Source organism: Drosophila eugracilis, unplaced genomic scaffold, assembly GCF_018153835.1.
Source record: "Drosophila eugracilis isolate 14026-0451.02 unplaced genomic scaffold, ASM1815383v1 contig_90, whole genome shotgun sequence".
Taxonomy (NCBI): Eukaryota; Metazoa; Arthropoda; class Insecta; order Diptera; family Drosophilidae; genus Drosophila; species Drosophila eugracilis.
Window position 1 is genome coordinate 1,513,269 of NW_024573812.1, and position 17,930 is coordinate 1,531,198.

At 39.2% G+C, this 17,930-nt stretch overlaps 1 protein-coding gene across 12 annotated transcripts; it reads right to left on the reverse strand.

The window, feature by feature from the left end:
- Positions 1-17,661, reverse strand: LOC108106381 (atypical protein kinase C). 12 transcript variants are annotated; one of them, XM_017213376.1, is made up of 10 exons: positions 17,511-17,661; positions 16,370-16,643; positions 16,188-16,308; positions 3,199-3,249; positions 2,602-2,687; positions 1,581-2,537; positions 1,333-1,527; positions 877-998; positions 180-306; positions 1-117 (listed from the first exon to the last, which is right to left on the reverse strand). In XM_017213376.1, the coding sequence occupies exons 2-9, from the start codon at positions 16,574-16,576 to the stop codon at positions 219-221; spliced, it is 1,827 nt and encodes a 608-aa protein (XP_017068865.1). In that variant the 5' UTR covers positions 16,577-16,643; positions 17,511-17,661; the 3' UTR covers positions 1-117; positions 180-218. The 12 variants fall into 12 exon arrangements, with proteins under 12 accessions (XP_017068865.1, XP_017068864.1, XP_017068868.1 ...); XM_017213375.1 differs by having other exon boundaries at positions 17,388-17,661; XM_017213379.1 differs by lacking the exon at positions 877-998 and adding an exon at positions 398-513 and having other exon boundaries at positions 17,388-17,659.
- Between the last annotated feature and the right edge of the window lie 269 nt (positions 17,662-17,930).

Genomic DNA, 17,930 nt, shown 5'->3' on the forward strand with positions numbered 1-17,930 from the left:
CTGGCTGAGATTGTTATTGCTACTGACTGATCCACCAGCTCCCGCTGCGCTGTTCAAATGCAGGAGACTCAAATCATCAGCCACGGAATCGTAATCACTGGAATCCTCGCCATAGACCTACAACAAAGCACTCATATTACTATAATATACATTTTATATTTGGAATTTGATTTACTTACCCGCATATTATACGGATGTAAGTCGCACATTTCGTGGTGTCAGACGCAATCCTCCAGAGACATCAGCAAGGGGTTCACATACTCAAAGCCCTCGAACTCGGATTGATCGATATTATCAATGACATGACTGAGATTTAAAGAAAATCAAATTAGGTTAGTTGATAAGTATAGAGGGTCTTAAAAAGATATCAAAGTGAGAGCTTTAGAGGTTAACTTACTCATCATCCGGGGTCAACTGCACGGCCTCGCCGGTGAACTCGGGCGGGAAATTGGCCAGATCGCGATCTGAGTCTAAGCGTGGCTTGAATGGTGGCGTGACCTGTTTGCGCTCAAGCTGCGTGATTTTTGGTTTGTGCATGAGGATAGTAGAAATCATAATCGATTAGGAAAAACTCCCAGCCAATGGGCAAACATAAAACAGTTTTTCTCATTCATGTTTTGGTGCGGCTTGAGCATGATTATGACGATGATAAAATTCAGTTTGTATTTTTGTAAGACAGATAGAGAGAGGTACAATGTTTGGGGGGGGATAGATGGTCTAAATGCGGCTGATCGATAGGAGCATTTACCTGCTGCGTTAGTCTGGACACTAAACTAAGATCTTTTAGGGGATTTATCTCATGCAAGGATTACGAATTAAAATAACTAACACAACTTGCCATCTTTCGGTTTCTGGGGGTAACTCTTTAGGACTTACGGATCGTCTGGCGTTAGTACAGCCGGTTCTTGGGTAAACTGCACATCAAAGTTGCTTGTCACATAGGGATCGCCAGTGTCTAGGTTTGGTATATAAGGCGGTTGCACCTCCTTTTGTGCTATCTTAAACGCGCAATCGTATACGTAATAATAGATACCATTAATATCCATGATAGCAAAGCAAAGTTCTCAATAATGATTGCCTATATCGGCCAACTTGAACGTATCTTTAGACCTGACCTATGTGGAAACTATTAGACTTTATGTAAGTTACGATTAATCTAATCTTATAACTTTTTTGCAATAAATGTGCTTCACCTTTTACGATTTCTTTACCTACATCTTTTTGTATTATCTACAACTTATCCTTCTTGTTACCCTGACCTATCATCATCATCACAAACAAGTGCACCAGGACACACAGAGCTAATATGAAGACAATCTTCCTTGGACTCACCAATTCCCAATCCATATTCTTGAAGAACGGATGGCTGACGATATCCATGAAAGCGGACTCCCGGTGGCAGCCCAAACGGTCAGCGGGATTCTTGTTGAGGAAACCTTTCAAGACGGAGGCCGCACGAACACTCAGCGAGCGGGGAATACGAATGGTCTTCTCCAGGATCACTTGGAACAGATAGTCCTCAGTGTTCTAAGGATATAGAAAAGTTAGGTACGTCTGGTTAAGAATATAATGTAACCCACCTGATCGGGATTTTCAGAAGCGCCAGCCAGATCAAACGGACTACGCCCGGCCAGCATTTCGTAGAGCAAGACACCAAGTGCCCACCAGTCCACCGAGAAACCGTAGTCCTCGCCCCTCAGGATCTCTGGGGCTATGTAGTTGGGTGTGCCGCAGAACGTGGAAGTGGTGTCCCCAGATCGTATGCCTTCCTTGCACATGCCGTAATCCGTCAGCTTGATGTGACCCTCGTGATCCAGCAAAACGTTGTCCAGCTTCAGATCACGATAGATGATGCCCTTCTCGTGAAGGAAGTTCAGCGCCAAACTAATCTCGGCCGCATAGAAGCGGGCATGCTCCTCAGGCAGACGACGCTGCCGTTGCATGTGGTACATCAAATCACCACCGCGCACAAACTCGATCACGAAGAAGAGCCGTGAGGGCGTCTGGAAGCACGAGTGCAGTCCCACCAAAAACGGATGATTCGAGGCCGTCTCGAATACATGCTTCTCCGTCTGCACCCAGTCGATGTCCTCGTCGTCGGTGACCAGTGCCTTCTTGATCACCTTCATGGCGTAAATGCGCCGTGTGCGTCGCAGCTCCACCATCAGCACCTTGGCATAACTTCCGCGTCCAATGACCCGTATCAGCTCGAAGTCATTCAGCGAATATTGACGCTGAGTGCCCGGCTCCAAGGGATCTTCTGGCGGCGGTGGCGCCACTATGTGCGCATGATCGTGCGACTCGCAGGCATCGGCTCCACTACTCATGGCTTCGTAAGGAAGTGGTGGCAGCGGTACTGGCATTGGGTCACTAGACTCCTCTGCCCGCTCCTTGACCAGCGGCTCCGGCTGGTCGGTGCAGTGCTTCTGCACTAGCTTATGGCACTTCTTGTGCACCAACAGCTTGCACTGGATGCACTTGAAACCCTGTCGGCCCAGGCCCCAGATACGATCCTGGCAATAGGCACAGAAAGCACGCTGTAAGGAATAATGAGATGGGATTAGTAAAGGTTCTTTGGGATTGGTATATAGAAGCACTCACCCGGTTGAAACGCTTGGCCTGGAAGATGTGTCCGTTAACGCGATACAACTTGCGCCAACGTCTAGCACCACGTCGATAGATGCTGCCTGGAAAATAAATAAATTTTAGTTCAGGAATAACTACTTAACAATTAGTTATGATAAAACTGAAATATTAAGCTTTCTTTTGACTTTGACACTTCTTGCTTGGAGAACTTTGATTACTCATTTGAAATTTTTAATTTGTTAAAAAAACTAAAACAGAATGAATATAACATTCTGTTGAATTTCAAACTCATTTTAACTTTAAATATTAAGAAAACTGTTTTATGTTTTATTGATAATTGTTTGAGAAAATTTTATTTTCAAACTGCAACAGTTTCAGTCCTTAATGGCTATATTCAATCGAAAACAAAAACAAGAACCAAGTCGAATGGCTATTATGAATCAGAAAACGCGATGAATCAATAACAAATATAGTAGTTATCTTTAGCCATGTTGTTTATAATGCGAAGTACTTTACTTTTTGTTTAAAACAATATTATTTTCTAAAAAATTATAAACAAAGTTCTTTCACATGGTGGATTATGTGTTAATTTAAAGAGAAATATGTACTTACGATCTTCTCCATCGCAAGACAATCCCGGCGCTTGAGGAACATTTGGGAATACTGAAAATACAAAAGAAACAATCTTCGTTAAAAACTTAAAACCAATTGTGATTTATATTTATACAATAAACATTGAAGATAGTTAATGTCAGCCAATTAATGTATTCTTACGACAGGCTAGTTTGCCCATTGGGTAAATCACTTTTCCTGCCTCGCTTCGCTTATCAATTTAATTAGATTTTTTTTTGCTTTTTTTTTGCTGATTTTTACTTATAAACGGATTTTTGCCGAGCCACATGAACGTGTTCTATGTACTTTGCTGAGACCTGAGAGCTAAGGCCTGTTGTTAACATGTCAGCACCCACTCCTCGACTGAACCAATCCGATTTCCAAACACTGGTAGTTCCTTATCTCAGTGCCACGCACCATATACACAAAATAAAGAGCGGGAGAGTTAGTGAAGTTAAACGGAGAGGAGATACAGATAGAAGGAGACTTTTTGCTCTTTTCCGAGTAATGTTAATTAAGCTTTTCCGGGAGTCCGACCGAGACCACCAGCCATCAATTGAGACCAATTGTTCAGCTATCTGAGAGATATATTCTTCATCGCTCATTCATAATTCAATTAAAGTGTCGCCCCAGGGAGTCGAGGGTTCAATAAATTCGCCTGTCCGTCTGCAAGGTTAATATTTCTGATAGATTCTACATGTATGCATATTGCCTCATGCCTCGCATTGACCTAGAATTTGATATTTTCTATGCATGTATATTTTCCCCTTACTACTATTTTAGCTTATCAATTTTGATAAGGAACCTACAAGATTTGTTTGAACTTTTCGCTTTTGTTTTTGCTATTTTTGTTTAGCCGGTTCTTATTTTGTGCCTCGTAAATGCCTTGACTGTTTGAGATAAGGCAGCCAGAATTTATAAAGTGACTAGGAGAGTGGGGAAATACAGTTAGAATCGGAGTATATATATGTATATAGTTAACAACAATAGAGGCGATATGCATTATTAGTCATAAAGCAAGAGGTGTGAGGCTAAGCAATTTGAAGGTCGCAGCGGAAGGTAACGTTTATCTTTCGGTATCAGATTTAACGCTTGATTTTCATAACAAATAATTAGCAATGTTTTATCTTGGATTGGGATTAATGAAGATTAACAACTTTTAAGTTGATAAGAAAACAGATATTTAGAAATGCAAGAATTGAGCTCTTAAACTACAGCTAAGCAAATTCAGTTCAAGATTAATAATACCCAACAAACACAGAAAAAGTTTCTAGAAATTATAACTTTTTAGAGCAATGTCTTTGTCAAGTTAAACTTAAGTTTGAGTTTTGGTAACCACACAGTTCCTAAAGTTTAAACTTTTAAGACAAAACAAAGTTTCAATTAAAGTTTAACTTAGGCAAGTGCAACTGTAGTTGATCTACATGGAATCCACATTGACTAATTGGCAATTTAAATGAGAGTCTTCACTAACACGATGCTCCGCCGGTCATAAAAGTGGCCGTTTGTGTGCTGTATATTTGAGCCGCCTCGCAGAAGCCGCTCCAGATGATCATTTTGATTGAATGGTGGTAAGGGGGTTTATATGGTATTGAGTATATGATAAGTTCAGAGGTCACTAAGGCCGAGTTCAAACACTTGAACAAACAAACAAACAAACGCTCTTGAAAACGCGCGAAGCGTCGTCACCGCGCGACTTTCAGCTACGAACTGAGCCCAAGTCTTTTCTGCCCAAGAAGAATAGGCAAAAATAAAAAACAGAGAAATAAAATACAGAGAAAAGCAAGTAACAGAGAACCAGAACCAAAACTGAAACCAACAAGAAAAAAACACAACAAAAGAACAATAAAACCAAGTGCCTGCTCAAGTGGCCGATTGAATTGTCACCGGCGTCCTCCTATTGGGAGCAAGTGAGAGCGCGACGAATGGCTTCGCCGATAAGATCGGGGCTGGCAATTCCATAAAATTAAGTACAACGCATGCATCGTGGAAAATCAATAATTTATTGGAAATAATAAATTTGGATAAGCACTAATTTATTGCACTTAATTCGTTGTGTTCGCTTCTGAAAGACCTCGTGAGATTCAAAAGCCATAAATCTAATGGCTGGACGTAGCATTAAAACTAAAAGGTTTTTTGGCAGTAATAACAAAAGCTTAAAGCAACATTATAATTACAATAATAGTGCTTTGAAATAAAAGTAATTGGTTTTTACTTTGCCTTCAATGGCAATGTGACATTCTGGTGAATGTAATCATGTCCAACTAATCGTAAATATGGAACTTTCAAGATTATTGTTTTCGAAGTTTAATAATCATAAGAATTTTCGTATGTTATCAAACTCTGGAATTACAAAGTATAATTCAAAGAAATATTTCTGTTAAAACATTATCAAAAACACTCTGAAATAAATGGAAACAAACAACAATCTTTTAGAACATTAAATCATATAACATTACTAAACTAAAATCTAGGAAAAATAAAGTCAGAGTTTAAAAACAAAGCCAAACTTTATTAATCAACACATATAATTTACCATATTTATTAACAAAACAACTAAAAATAATGCATTTATATCTTAACATTACTTAACTAAATTAAATAATAGTAAATACAACTTTTTTAAACCAACATAAAACCTTTCCACTACATAAGTAAAATCCTCCAAAGAAATATCGATTCCGATTTACCTGTCGCATAGGCCGGCTCTATTTCCTCCTCCGATTGTAGCTGATGCTGCGACATCTGCTGCGAGGGCTGTGCCACGCCCATGGGCACAGTGGGTATGGGCACGGGTATAGGCAGCCGTTCATAGTGGATGCACTCGTGGTGATACTGCTGATGATGGTGTCCATGCCCGTTGTGAATGGTGCCCAAGACGCTGCTCCTACCACCGATGCTCCCACCAGCGATGCTACCTCCTCCGCAACCATTTAGACCACTGCCGGCACTGCCACTGTGGTGACTGTGATGATAGTCCATCAGCATTCCCGGCATTCCCACGGCCATGGAGCCACTGCCCATGGTGCCAGGTGCTCCACCACCACTGCTGCCACCGCCCGAATCATCCGTCGTTGTTGTGTTCGTATTGTGGCATCTACTTGAGCACCTGCCCAGCGATCCACTGCCGGCACTGTGGTGCCCCAAGCTACCCATGTGCCCCGGATGTCCCATGACCAGCATGCCGCCCATAATCGATCCACCGCAACCTTGACTAGAATCCGATCCAGAGTCATGACCCTGGCACACGGCACCCGCCGATCCTGGTCGACTGAGGGACGTATGTGGCGGGGTCACCGATGCCGTTGTCTGCATATAGTGATGGGTATACGGATGCGGATGTGGGACATCATAGTCCCCCGTATCAATGTGACCAGCCGACATCATGCCAATGCTTCCTGTACTTCCAGTACCCACTCCTACTCCCACGCCGCCCTGCAAACAGCCCAGCGATCCATGGGCACTGCCATGATGACTGTGACTATGGTGACTGCCATGGTGACTCCCATGGGCACTGCCACTCCGGCTGTGCATCGATACGCCTCGGGTCAATGTGTTATTCGCCGATTGTATGGAACTGACCACCGCACCGCGGCACATGATGTCCGACAGCTGGTTGGCCTGAATGTCAAAGTACTTGGACTGGATTATGTTTGAAATGGGAATGGGATGAGAATAGAATGGATAACCAGGTCAGTGATAAGGGTTTTAAGCCAGAATTTAGGATCGAACTGAGCTTGAAGTTGTTGTTAAGAAAAGGTATAGGAGATTTTTTATGATTAATCAGTTTAATTAAGTTTTAAGGCCTACATAGCTATAGAAAATGTTTATAATAGGTCAAGAAAACTGAGTCAGTCAGTAAAGTTATTACTTCTGGTCATTATCTATATAAATCATGCTCTTTATTATTTATAAATAAACCCACGTAATATAAGAACTTATAAATTTCCAATACTAAGTTATCAAAGGGAGAATACATTTCGTCATTGTCTTGAAGTTATCAGCTAAAGTTACTGAGTCATATATTGAAATAATTATTCCTATAATTAAAAATCGAACTAAGAAGTATTTATCAATTGACAATATAAAGTTCGAGTTTAAGTGCCAAATACGAGTATGTAATCTCTTTAACAAATTTAAAAGCCCATACAGAAGTGTAGTTCGGATTGGAATGTAAAGGCAAGGTGTAATTATTAAGAATTTCAATGTCTAGTTTTCCCACTACCTAGTAATAAAAAACCAGTATGAACTTGAATACCCATGAATCAGGCAAAAAATCAGTTACTCATACCCCTTGACCTCTCTTTACCCCATCAAGCTGAGTTCTTGGATGAAAATGTAAACCTCAATGATCCGAATACCTGTGGACTGTCCAGCTGATCCAACGATTGTCTCCTTGCCGCATAATCCAAATGTGACATCAGCTGTTGGGCTGCTGGGCAATTCTTATTGGAGTGCAGGTGCTGCTGCGAGGATGTAAGCAGCGGCGGTGGTGGCGGTGTAATAGAACCGCACGGAGATCCTGGACAAGGACTAGAGCAACGGGATCGACAGGTGGGGCTGTAGCAGAGATTGCCACTGCCCTGCTGATTGGCCGATGGTGTGCTAGGACATGTCTGCGATTGTTGTTGCTGCTGGGACTGCTGTTGTTGCTGCTGTTGTTGCTGTGGCAAGCAGGGCTGTTCCTCTTCCTCCTCCTGCTGCACTATATTGACCGGAAGTGGTGCACATTGAGTCAAGCGACGCGGCGATCGCCCACGATCCACAGTCGTGGCGGACCAATAGCCCCAGGCCATGTTGGTTTTTTATTTATACAAAATTTTGCACTTCACGTCGCGTTAATTCGTTTAAGTCTCACTCCAAGCTGTAGCTTCGATTCGTTTTTGATTTAATTCGAGTTTTAATTTTCCTTTTTTTAAAGTTTATTTGCACTTGTCTTGATTCTGGGATAAATTAACATAAAATTGCATTAGCTAAGAAACTAAACGACTTAAGTGTGGGGTAACTAGTAAGTTTAAATTGAAAGTTGCACTTCAAAGATCTTGATTAAATCAAGTTTTTGGTTATGATTTATAAATCAGCTTGGGTTGTAATCAAGGTCATTACAAACCTATTCAGCAATACTCTAAATTTCCATTTGACTTGTTAAGTAAACACTCCTAGTATTGATTTAATTAATGCTTTCAAAGAGCACACAGCTTAATCAAATATCCTTTTCTAGGAAAACCAATTAATTTCACTTCAAAATACTTGATTAATTTGCTTTTTATGCCAGCGTTTTCTTGAGTAAGTGCTTCCAATATTTCTACTTAGCATAAACCCCACAACCTAAATGGAGCGTATAAAAAATTGTATAAAATGGCGGATAGGTGGAGAGGGCGAGACAACAGAGGAGTGGAGAAAGTAAATCGCGAAGGAAAGCGGAACAAGGTCCCAGTTGCAATTACAGTTACATGGCGCAGCAAACTATGCAATGCAAAGTTTCAAAGCCAAACGACAGGCGCTGTAACCCTCCTCTATTCCCGCCCACTTTGCTGATCTCGCAGTTTATAATGATTGATTAAAACCAGAAGAACGAAGAAAAAAAAACACACAACTGAGACGGCACACAAGGATGTGGCCGTGAGATGGGCGTTGGGCGGTGGGCGTTTTGCGTTTGGCTATGGGCGTGGCCGATTGCAGACGCCGCAGAAACCACACCTAAAAAAAAAATATATAAATTGTGTAATAATGGGAAAGGCAAGAGAGAAACGAGCGGGGTAACCGAGAGAAATGCAGGCCGAACAGCTGACAACTCTGTCAGGAGACACACACACACACATTCACTTGGAGAAATTGGTAACCCACACAGAGACATGGCTGCGACAATCACAAACAATTTAACCCAAGTCAAACGAGCGCACAAGTTGCTGCAAATTGACAAAGGCGTGAAAGGCAGCAAAGAGCGACCAAAAATTAGTGAGAATAAATGTGAGAGAAGGAAAGCGTGAGAAATTGTGAGAGAAATTCGCTCGACGCGCGCAGGGAAATTCGCTCACAATCGCCCTTTTAAGTATGCAATCTTCTGTTGCCATTCCTACATTTCTGCTGATACAGTAGACGTCCATTATATGAAATTTCTATAAGTAAGTATTAGTATTGGTTTTTATTTTGTATTAAGTTAAATGTTAGTAAACCATTTCTACTTTTCTGTTGACCATTTTCTAACTTTACTGTTAACTTTAAAAACTGTTATATAATAAATAAATAAATTCCTCATCATTAATTTTATGAAATTCTCTATTATTTTGTATTTTCCTCTAACATAATTACAAATAGTTCCAACCTTTTGAGTGTACACTGTTTTCCACTTAAAGACGAAAACCCAAGCCAAGCCAACCAACCAACTTACTTAGCAACCCACATCCACCCACCGATGCAGTCAAGTGTAAATAGAAAATTTTCTTCAAGTGTATTGGTAGGTCACATAGCAATCGCTTGTTGTTTAGACAATTGAAATTAAGTACTCCACTTTCATGCATAATTCGCATGATTAACGAGGGTCGAAGTGGGTCGAACAGGGGGTGGCGAGGTCCTTAGGTGGACAGCTTCCACTTGACACAAGAGCCTTGTCGTGACAAGGCAAGCAGATCCCTTTGTTTGGCACTCATTTTCTCGGGTTTTTCCTTTATTTTCAACGCTATCTGCTGATGATGCAGTCTCTAGTGACTGGTTGGGGGGTGGCTGCAAAAAATACTACAACAAAAAACAGGATCTGATGCATTTTCGAATTAAATTTAGCCAACCCTCCTCCCCCTCCCCACTCATGCACCTCAACCTATACCCCTGTTTGCCCCTCTTTCGCTGGTTCTATCCTTCAGCGTTTGCTAAATATAAACACTCCGCCGGCATTGTTTTCCCTGCAATTGGAGCATGAATATTGGTTGCCTGCTTGTTTGTCCCAGGATGGGTACAGAGCATCCCCAAACAGAACCACAGTCCAGGTCCTGCCCAACTAAAGCCCCCTTTGTTGGCGAAACCAAAGTCCTGAAATCCCAGTGCACTAAGCTAGATTAAAGCTGATTTACAATCAAGAAAAACATTTAACAAGCTTTAAATACAAGCTTGCTTAAGGGAATTAAAAGTGATTAGTTGGAAGCTGGATAAGTAAACTACGCCCAGGAGATGACTATAAACTCTGTAAGATTTTCAAAAGTTCTATAAACAATCAGCCTTTAAGAAAAACCATAAATATTATGAAGGCTTAAAATGAAACTTAATTTCCTTTTAAGTATTATAAAAAGGAAGCCAAACTAATGGATTTAAGTACATAATTTGTTTACTGGCAATACAAAATCCTAAATAAATAGACCTAACAAAGTATCTTCATAAATTTTCAATCTCAATAAACCAACCTTCTAAGAACCAAACAAAAAATGTTATTGATTAAATACTCCCAGAAGCTATTGTTTATTATTTACTACCCTATTTAGATATTCCAATAGCTCGGATAAGCACAGCTTCTTACATCAGAAACCCATCAAATTTTGATATTTAGCCCGACACGCCCCAAATTATTGACCATTCAGGCGCGCCCAATCATCCGTCCTCCCCTTTATCTTTGGCAAACAAGCGTCGAGGAGTCGTGTTTCCTGCGATACAATAACGATAAACATAAGCAGGCGATGTTCGCCAGGAGGTCTGAGAAACCATCTTTAGACCACCAGATACCACAGAGCTACACGGGACAAGAAGCATCAATAGTTAAACACCAATTTGGCTTTCGGAGTGACGTCAAGCGGGGCCAGTTTTCCACCTGCCACCACCACCCACCACTGCCACCGACAGTTATAAAATTTCACACAGCATAACAAAGGGAATGACGGCAAGATGCGGAATGCCATAAAGTTGGCACTCGGAGAAAGAATGCACGCATGCAAAGTGTTCCATAAAGAAGAACTCTTTTTATATTCCAAAAGGAATTTAAATCTTCGGATATTACAAAGTTTACTCTCCATTTACATATTTTTATCGATGGATCAATATTTTATGGAAAATTATCCTCTGTAATCAAGGTTTATCATGAAATCTCTAGAGATTTACAATCAATCACTGAAAACTTATTTTCTGAAGGTATTTTACATCTACATTATCTTATTTAAGAACTTATGCATTTGAAGACCTTCAAGTTTAATGAGAAAATCTTTTCCTTTTGTGTAACAAAAATAATCCTATGATCAAATAGAAAAGATAAACCTTAAATCCAAAACCCTTCATTCCAAATTTTCTCTGTGTAAAAGCGATATGGAATAAGCAGGCAAAATGAGGCAGCCAAACGGACGTCATGTGCATATCCAATTCAGGCCCTCTACCAACCATGCCATCACATCCATGCGATACCGCCCACATCCCTATCCCTAACACCGCACTGATCCCCCCCGACCAACCGAAAATGGGCTTTCTTGTTTGCTGAACTAACAATAATTTCATTAAGCCCAATGGCATCATTAAAATTTGCCCAACAATCATAATGGGGCCAGCCCAGCTAGCGAACTGAGAACCAAATCTCCCAGCAGAGGCTGTAGAAGGAACCTAAAAAAAAGTTAAGAGTAACACCGAACAGAAACAGAACCCCAGGGTACCCGAAAAAACAGTGAGGAAAAAAGTGGAAATTTGCTGATTTAACTTTGGATGAGGCGAAGGAGGAGGCTTACACACCTGGGTACGAGTGAAAGCCTTCGGGCTAAAAAGAAACGAACAAGTTTAAATGGCAGGGCGACAGTTCGGCCAGCAAAACGCTTTCCACAAAGAATAAAAGGAAATTGTTTCGCCCTGCAGCTTCTTCCTAGCCCACTGACTCATATTATACTTATACATATATATATATATATATATATATATACTATATATGAACATATATGCATACGGAATGGATCCATCTCTCTAGTATATAGTATAGTTGGGTTTTGGGCCAAGTTTTGGACAAACCAGACGGTCGCAGAAGTGCAAGCAGCTCTTGATGAAGTGCAAATGCCTGGGGTCAAGTTTAGGGTGGGGATTCTCGCACACCATCAAACACTCACACACACATACACACACCACCTCATTTTGCCGCCTATGTATATGTGAGGACGTGTGGTTTTGTTTGCCAGTGTCTGGCACACAGCAGCCGAAAAAATTCGTGAAAAAAGAACAGCATGATGCAGGAAAAAATGTAAGGGAATCCACGAGAAATGGAAATCAATGTTTCGATTTTATTTCATCTCGTTTGATTTCTTTATTTGAAAGGGCGGAATGATATGTTTTACCTCTTTTACAATTTGTTGTCGCCCTAAAATATGCAATACATTCGAGAACAAGGTGAAATTATTACATTTTAATACGTAATTTGGAGACTTCCTTGAATAGTCAAATGAATATTTAAAGTATTATTTACTTATGACTTAAAAGTCGTGTAAATTGAATAAAAAATTCTTCAATATTATACCATTCAAATTAAAAAGTAGAGGTTTATGTTTATTATATGTAATAGTTTACTTATTAATATTCCATATAAAAACAAAATTTCACCTTTAGAAAAATATAAATTCAACAAAATACGACCATAAAATCAAGTCATTGAAAAAGCCTACAAAATACTTTACATCTTAAAGGTTACACACTTATAAAGTTCGTACTTCATTAGCAGCCCTAAAACTTTCATTCAAGAAACATTCACAAATTTATGTTAATCATTCACGTCCTTAGCCTTTTTTGGCCTCCCCCATTCTTTCTTTTTTTCACCCCCTTCTCTCCAAGGAGAATTGTATGGCAACTAATCAGAAATGTACGACAACTTCGGCACAGAACAGTCAAAAAATATTGCCCAGGGGCAATTGATTTTTTTTCCGTAAGATTTTCGGGACTTTGCCGAAGAACGAACAGAAATGTGTTTAAGAAAATAATTATATAGAATTATGTTGTTCACTGATTTGTACTTTTTTATTTGCGACTTCCAACTTTGATTGCTTTTTTGCTGTTTTCTTTTGTTAATTCACACCGCAGAAACTCGTTATGCCGTTTAGCTGTGCAAAAATTCGTATATATATATATATATATGTATATGTACTAACATATATATATATAATTATGTATTTGTTTGTGGAGCCCGAAAAGTTGTATCTTTTAAATCGAAATCCGCACGGCACTTCCACACAGGCGAGCGGCCAACGCGCGAGTGAAATGCCGATGCAAAGAAGTATGCTAGGGAAATTTGTCCAGGGAGAAAGTCGCTGAGAGCTGAGAGAGAGAGAGCAATGGAGAGCGTAGGTTATAGAAAATAGAGAGAATGCTAGAGCAGGATTCTTCAATGTCAGGTGACGCACACTGCTCTTCTAGCACTTAGGGAATATACTTTAAAAATAAAGCAGAAATAGAGAGTGGGAGAGCTTAAATGAAAGCCGCAGACCGGCGCTTTAAGCATTGCCAGCTTGGATTGAATGAATGGTAATACCATTCCTATATTCGGCTCAGCTGTTTTTTGTGGCAACTGGGGAAATGCTCTCTCTCTCTGCCTCTCTTCTCCTCGCCATTGCTATCTCGCTCTCGAGTAATGGCATCTTGTGTATCGACCTTTTGGGCTTCAAAAAAAGTTCTTCGGACCTGGACAAAAGTTTTTCATCTACATATATGTATGTAGGTATGTGTGCCGGACAGCGTTGCCATATTGCAGGCGCATAAATTATACCGCTAGCTTACAGATTCTAGCTTTTTGTTTTGTTTTGGTTTTTGGAGAGAGGTAGAGTTTTTGTTGGCCGGAGATGAAGCCGGAAGGTAAACCAAAACCCCATAGCAACACTCACACACACTTGTAACAGAACAAGAAAAAAGTTTACAAAATGTAAAAAAGAGAAAAATTCGAAAAAAAAAAAAAAAAAAAAAACAAATACAGAGAAACAACAACAGAGAAGTCAAAACAAGGGCTTGTAAAAATGCAAAACACATATACCAACACAGCCATTTACTAATCAACAAAACAACAATAAGCACACAAACAGAAAACATGTTCGGCATACAAACACACAGACGGGACATCCTAACATATGTACATATGCAGGAGTGCGTGTAACGGTAACGTAATACCTTGACAATGCCCCTCTCTCTCTTACGCACACATACATAGGCATAGGGACATACGCACACAGAATGCTTTTAATACATTTTAAGCCGCATTTTTTCACACGTGGCCACATAACAACAAGATGGGGAAAAAAACAAGAATGAATCCTGTAGTCAAGTGTCCCGACAAGAAAATACCTGGTTTTTAGTTTGTAAAACTTCCAGCATACTTTTGGGCTGATCTATTAAATATTTTGTTATGATTGATATGAACTGAATTAGTTAGTGTTTGTCCTCATGATATAAATAACAATCTTACAATAGAAATTTATACATATGAAAATTTACATAGAAAGCTTGAACTGCAGTAATAAGATATGCCCACTTTCAAATACCGGGTATAACAACAACTAACATGTTGTCCCTACACACTGTTATTTTTTCTCATAGGGAGATATGAGAGTGTGGAATGGCCACAAAATATCAGGAAGCCTGGTCCCCAGCACAAAAACAAAGTCGCATAAAAAGGGAAGCGGAAACTGTAACACCCTCTCCATCAAAAAACCCCCATTCGAACCCCTCTACCAACTTTGTTTAGTGCGACTGGCAGTTATCATATCTGCTGGGCCGTTAGTTGCCCTTTTTTTTTTTTTGTTTTTCCCAGAGCCGTGTTCGGAAAAACAGAATGACCACAGGTATGGAATGACCAAGGATAATGCGGATAACTTGGAATATGTGAGAGGGCTCTAGATTTTTGGGAAGTCAACGTTAAAGGGCAATGGATAAATCAAATCTTTTCACGTTGGAAATTTGTGAAATACGTTGAATAGATATACTTCATAACTAGTGCTTTAATATATCTTAAAACTAATATATACAATTATCAACTCAAAGTTTCCAACTAATGTAGAGTGCATTCCACATTCATTATGTTTATACTGAAATTCCCGACTCAACCTTTTTTAGTAATTTAGTGTGCAAAAGGATTTTGTGTTTGTCATTTGCCGAATGTGGTAAGTGAAACCTTTTTTGTTGTTGTGGCAAGCATAATTAAGCACAAAACTCGGATGAGTTTGAGTATGGGTGAGATCGCCGAAAACCGCAGAACAGGAAAATTAAAATTCCAAAAAAGCTGGTGAAAACTTAAACCCACACGAAGCAAACAATTTAATTATAATGAATTATAAATGAGGCCGGCGAGCCGAGATCCAAGCAGCATTTATATGCAAATAAGCCGGCGGTGGGGAAGAGAAAACAAAACAAATAAAAATATGTAGAAGAACACTGTCTGCCTAAGGCAATTGCCATAAGACTTTGGCTTCTCGAGCATGCGAATGAGTGTGTGTATATGTGTACGGGGTTAATTAATATTTTATGTTATTAACTCGAGTGGATGATGCTGCCGTTGGATGCCGGCAATTCTACAGAAAGGGAGCAGAAAAACTCACGAGGAAAACTCAAGTTTATTGAGCTAATAAGACGCGTTGCGCTTTCACATTGTTTAATCAGGCTTAAATGTTTATATGCTTGCTCAAATATTGGAGACTACGACGGAATGATTTTCTTATTGGCTAATTAATTGCCTGCTGCATACTTTCCGGCAGCAGCAGAAAACCATTTAAAATCTTTGAGAATTGTAGATAAAAGTTAGAGAAATAGACAGACATGTGTGTACTACTATAAAAGCAGATAATGTATCTTTAATTAGATAACTATTACTTATATTAATTGAGCTCCTGGCTTAATCCACTTTGATAAGTTATCTGACCTTATTAGATAAGTTTTTTTTTCGTCCACGTTTAACTTTTTGAACGGCAGTTTAAATCAATATGTTTAAATTATTCATTAATTATGATGGTTCGTTATCTATATATTTTAAAATCACAAACGCATAAAAATTTTAACGCACTCACCATGAATGACTAATTGGGAATCGTAGTTCATTTCATAAAGTCGTATGGCCTCGTCTAATTCCATTTTCGTTGATATGGTACAGGGATCATTCTCCTCATCTACCCATTTAATGGTAAAGGGCTATAAAAGATCGTAATTGTTAAAGATTTTTAATATCTACATTATTTTCAAGCAATAATACCTGATCGATAGGAAACCGGCAGATGTTGCGTATCTCGTAGCAAAGTTCCTCGTATGAGATATTCTTGTTGACGGTAGTAATAATAATTTGTCCATTATAGGCGGTCTTCACCGTAATGCTATTGGGCGTATTGGCCATATTCATACTGGCGCTATTCAAGCTGACGCTGCTGCCGTCGTTTAGAATTTGCGATGGCATTTTCTGCATTGGCTAGCTGGCTAAAATGATTTGATAACACGTAACACCCAGGCACACACAAATTGATAAAAGAAAACTGCAAAATTAATAAGAAATATAAGATTAGGATTAAAAGAGCGAGATTTTTGCCTTACTTCTAAGTTTAGAGCTAACTTAAAATGGAAAAAAATTATAACAAAAAAAATACTTATGAAAATTAAATCAAAATTGTTTGATCTTATAGATCTTCCATGGTCAAGTAATTAAAAGTTTTCTCGTTATCGGTGTCTCTTTTTAAAATCCGATTTGAAATCCCGCCCAAAACGAAATGTCAACTTTGACATTTGAGGCACACATACAATCACAAGCACACAAAGCTAACTGCATGCCACAGGTAGTTGTTTTTGGTTTGCTGCACCAAATGCGGAGACAAACACAAAACGAATAAGACAAAACAAATACGAATGAATCATGCGAAACGCCCACAAAACAATAAAAGACGAAGGAAAGTAAGTGGAATTAGCACGACAAAGCGAGTGTGCAAATTAGTTTATTTTTACTCTTGTCCTCTCTTTCTTTTTCCCCTATTTACTTGGCATCTTACTTAAGTATTTGAGCGTAATTAATGCCGTGCATTGACCAAGGTAACTGTTAAAAGTACCCAGTTGGCAACAACAACAATAACAGTGCAACAAATGGTAGAGAAAGAGAGAGAGAGCGGGTCCGAAAGAGTGAGCGGGAGAGCCTACAACCTGTTTTAGCTCATTAACATTTTTCAATTAAGATGCCGCTTTATTAAACTTTAACACTTTTTTAAACTTAAGCATAATCTTTGACTCACACTAGTTTCTTAAGTTTGTTTAACCACAAAAAAACTACGCACAAAACGCCGCACAACAAAGACCGAGAGACAAATCAAACAATACGAAACATTTAAATTAAAGCCAATCAGTGCGACACATACATTTTAATTAAGGCACTGGCACTTGCTCACTTTTAATTAATTGTTATGGCCTAAACGAATTAAAACTAACATTGCTATTTCTCCGTTTATTTCGTTTTGGAAGGAGAGCACAAAGCGGAGAACGCGAAGTGACAGCACAGAAAATAGTTTGAAGTTTGCCAACACGGTTTAGGTTTGGTATTTAAATACTTGAGCTAAGCAATTTTAGTATTTTTCAAGGGGTGGAGAAATAGGCAACTGTTGAATACTAAAAATGATTATTTGAGATACGAAAATCAAATTATTTAAAATTAAAATGTACTTTAAAGATTGATATGATTTTGCCTTGTGGCTTTAACATTTATGAACGGTCTTAATGATTTTACAAAAAAAACGAAATATACTAAAACATCGATAAAAACTGTAAACAAGCAATCGATA